This window comes from Frankliniella occidentalis, unplaced genomic scaffold (genome assembly GCF_000697945.3).
Source record: "Frankliniella occidentalis isolate FOCC.00 unplaced genomic scaffold, Focc_3.1 Scaffold36, whole genome shotgun sequence".
Classification (NCBI taxonomy): domain Eukaryota; kingdom Metazoa; phylum Arthropoda; class Insecta; order Thysanoptera; family Thripidae; genus Frankliniella; species Frankliniella occidentalis.
The window spans coordinates 2,283,813-2,287,280 of NW_026267166.1; the positions used below are offsets into that span (position 1 = coordinate 2,283,813).

Consider the following 3,468-nt stretch of genomic DNA (forward strand, 5'->3'; position numbering starts at 1 on the left):
GCACGCGCAGAGGGGCTCCCCCTACCCCTTCCGGATGGGGGTTTGGCAGCCCCCCGATGGTGTAAGGTGGTGGTGCCGTGGCGGCGGCCCCTCCCCCCACTTCCCCTCCAAAGAGATAAGACCCAGACGGAGCCCGACGCGGAGCGCCTCAGAAAAATTGACAACGTGGAAAATGTTCCCTCGCTGCCACTTAGCCCCCGAGCAACAGCGGCAGACGGGGTGGCGGTGGACCGCTCCTCTCCGCCAAACACCGAAGACGGCCGCCGGAGAGAGGGTCGGCGCCGAGATACCGACACAGAGAATAGCGCGCCGCACTCGGTGCTTTACTTTCAGATGTCGAAAAAAGGCGGGGAAGCCACACCACCGCCGCTTGGCACAACGCAACCCCCCGAAAAAAAAATCATCTTTTTGTGTCTGTCGACCGCGGGCGCGATATATTATGGGTGACAAAAGTTATTAGCGGCTGAGAGACGCGCGGTGAAGCAGAGCCGAGCGGGGCCGAACGGAGCCGAGCGGAGCCGAGCGGAGCCGAGCGGAGCCGAGCGGAGCCAGCGGGCGACAATAAAAAGGCTAAGCGGTTATTGTTCCGCAATCAGGGCACGTTCGGTCCGCGCGCAGTCATCAACCCGAGGGGGGGGGCATCGCTCGGGCTTAATCGGCCGTGACACGAGCACATGCAGGACCAGCTACAAGCACTCCACACCCTGACCACCCCTCCCGGCCCCGCGGCCTCGCGCCCCTTCAAACCCGTTAAGAGCGAAACGACGTTTTCTCATTTCGAAGACGCATGGTCGGGTCATTTACTTGCCACAACCGTTGGGGAGGCGGGGGAGCTGAAGCTCGGCCTGACTCGACTCACCGCCTTGAGGTTGCACTGCAGCGTGGCGCCGACCAGCGACGCCAACGACGCCACCACGACGCCGGCTTCGAGCTCCGAGGAGGTGGACGCCGCCGGCGAGGCCACGGCCACGTCCGGGATGGGCGTCGTCGCCTCGTCCGGCTCGGAGAACGCCGACGGCGAGGCGGTGTTGGTGTCGGGCGCCGGGCACTGCAGCCTCTCGGACGCCAGCTGAAAATGAGTCGGGTCGAAAATGAGGATCATCCCTGTGTTTTGCTGGTAGGCAGCCCCCGAGCTGCCAGAGTTTGTCCCGCTCATGGCGGCCTCGGCCCCCGAGCCACTGCGGAGCGTGACAGCCAAGTTGCGACCGGCAGCCCCGCGGCGCCGGAGCCCCCGACTCACTTGTGGGGGCTGCTGCTGCTGCTGCAGAGGTTGTTGATTAGTTTGGTTCGGCTGCGGCGACAGCTGGGGGGCGGTTAGCGAAAGAGTTTGGTCCACTTGTTGCAGTAGTTGCGGTTGCAGCTGCGGTAACGGCTGCGGCGACTGCTGCAGCAGCTGCGGCCCTGTTATTGCTGCCAGTTGTTGCGACTTGGGCGGTGTTTCTGATGACGGTGACTGCCGCCCGGAGCCGGCGGGTGAGATCGGACTCTGAAAAAAAAAGAAAGAAATAATCTCGGATAAAATGAGATACGTGCTTTAGATGACTATAGTAAGGACAGTCCTGGCAAGTCAACCAACCCTCGGCTCCAGGTCGCCGGCGTCGTGCGCGCCCTCGGGGGCCCCGTCGTGCTGCGCGCCCTCGGGCACGCCCAGCTGGTAGATGTTGAGCATGTGCGCCGCCTGCACGTGCACCATCAGGTCCCAGGCGGAGCTGAAGCTCGCGCGGCACGACGAGCACAGCAAGGTGGCCTCGTGATCTGCCGGGGACAACAACTCTGCGGTAATAAAATCAGGCAGAAGCGGGGAGTCAACACGCCAAAGCCGACGGCAAACTCGGGGCGAGGCACGGCTGAGCCCCGCTCAGTCACACAAACTCACTTGACTTCCCCTCCGGCAGAGTGTGACACTTGCAGGCGAACCGTAACTTGCAGTGCGCCTTCTTGTGGCTGAGGAGCTCCTGGAGGTCCGTGTACATCTCCCGACAGTTGCCGCATATTAAAATGTCCGGGTTGCCTGCGGAAGGGAGGAGAAGGTAGGGGGGTGCCGTGTTTAGTACACAACTCTGGAGACTATTTCCGTAACGTTATAGTGCGACTTGTTTTGACAGAATTTCGAACCGTTGTTAAAAATGTGGCGATTGGTTTAGTTTTAGCCGTCTTTACTCGCTCGGGAGTCTAGCAGAGTTACTCACTGAAGACGTTGATGGTGGCGGGGTGGTGGCCGTTGAGCGGCGGCGAGGCGGGCCCCGGGCCGGGCGCGTGCGGCTGGAGGTGCGCCACGGGCGGGCCGCCGTTGAGGAGGTGGCCGTTGAGCGGGTGGCCGTTGAGGGGCGGCGCGTGCTTCAGTCCGGGGGAGCCCGGCGGGCCCGGGGGCGGCACCGGCCGCGCCAGCGGCACCATGAGGCGCGCGCGCTTGTGCGGCGGGCCCGGGGGCGGCGCGAGGCGCTGCTGCGGCGGCGGCCCGGCCGACAGCCCCACGGACGCGTAGTAGCTGCGGGCAGACGGTCACCTGTCAGCGGCGCGCTGAGCAGTTATGGAAGGAGATCGATCTCCGGGGCGTGTGTGCGGGCAGCGCGTTATACGGCGCGCTGACAGCGAGATTAGCTGGCCGTTTGGCTGGGCCTGACGCAGCACATTTGTTCCCGAGGGGTGGAGGGGGTGCCAGAGGCGGCCAGCCAGGCGGCTAAAGGTAGCGGGCTCCGCAAACAGCGTGGCTTTCCGCCAGCTGACCCCTCGCCGCCAGAAGAGAACAGCCCCGGCGGAGAGTCGGGGCTGCGAACACCCAACCAGGCCCGGCCGCTGCGGCCCCCGAAGGCCCAGCCAACCCTTGCCAACTCGTTGACAAGCTGGTATGAACCGTCCGCGGTAAACCTCTGGGGAGTGATAGATCTAGACAGGGTTCCAGGGGCCAGCCCTTCCCCCTCCGCGCTCCGCCACGCACGACGGTGTGCGCTCATGGTTTTGACACTGACAGGTCCCCCAGGGTCTCAGGGTACCACGCGCTGGCTTGGCCTGGCGGGGCGGGTCGTGGTGGGCGGTGCTGAGCGCGGGGAAAGGGTTAGCGTGCGGTGTGGCGCAGCGTGGCGTCGGCCTGTCTCATCCGAGTATAATGGACGACTCTGGCGATGGGGCGATAGGCAACACTCGGACCCGGTGCCATAAATCTGCCTACCTCCCAGGCGGAGGGTCGTCATACCGGGCGGCTGGCCGACGAATAACCAAAACACGTCGGGATGGGGGGGGGGGGGGCTATGGGTACAACCGCACGCCTGGTCGCGCCGGGCATCCTAACGAGATCGGGGAGGGCCTCCAAACAAGCGCGAAAGGCCCTTCATGCCCCAATCCCTCCCACAACAGTCCCTGGCAGAGCGAAAGTATCATCGGCTCCAAATAATGAATCACCCTAACGACAGACACATTTTCTCTCTCTCTCTCTCTCTCTCTCTCTCTCTCTCTCTCTCTCTCTCTCTC

General features: G+C 64.0%; 1 protein-coding gene across 2 annotated transcripts in view; it reads right to left on the reverse strand.

The window, feature by feature from the left end:
* The window catches only part of LOC113208034 (ATP-dependent helicase brm-like), a 26,556-nt gene that overhangs the window by 6,727 nt on the left and 16,361 nt on the right, over positions 1–3,468 (reverse strand). The window contains exons 4-8 of one of the 2 annotated variants that reach the window (XM_052266234.1): positions 2,190–2,488; positions 1,877–2,011; positions 1,577–1,755; positions 1,241–1,486; positions 860–1,069 (exon numbers count right to left, since the gene is read on the reverse strand). In XM_052266234.1, coding sequence (XP_052122194.1) covers positions 860–1,069; positions 1,241–1,486; positions 1,577–1,755; positions 1,877–2,011; positions 2,190–2,488 — 1,069 coding nt within the window. Of the gene's footprint in view, positions 1–859; positions 1,070–1,240; positions 1,487–1,576; positions 1,774–1,876; positions 2,012–2,189; positions 2,489–3,468 lie in introns of both variants that reach the window. The other variant, XM_052266233.1, reaches the window with a different exon arrangement.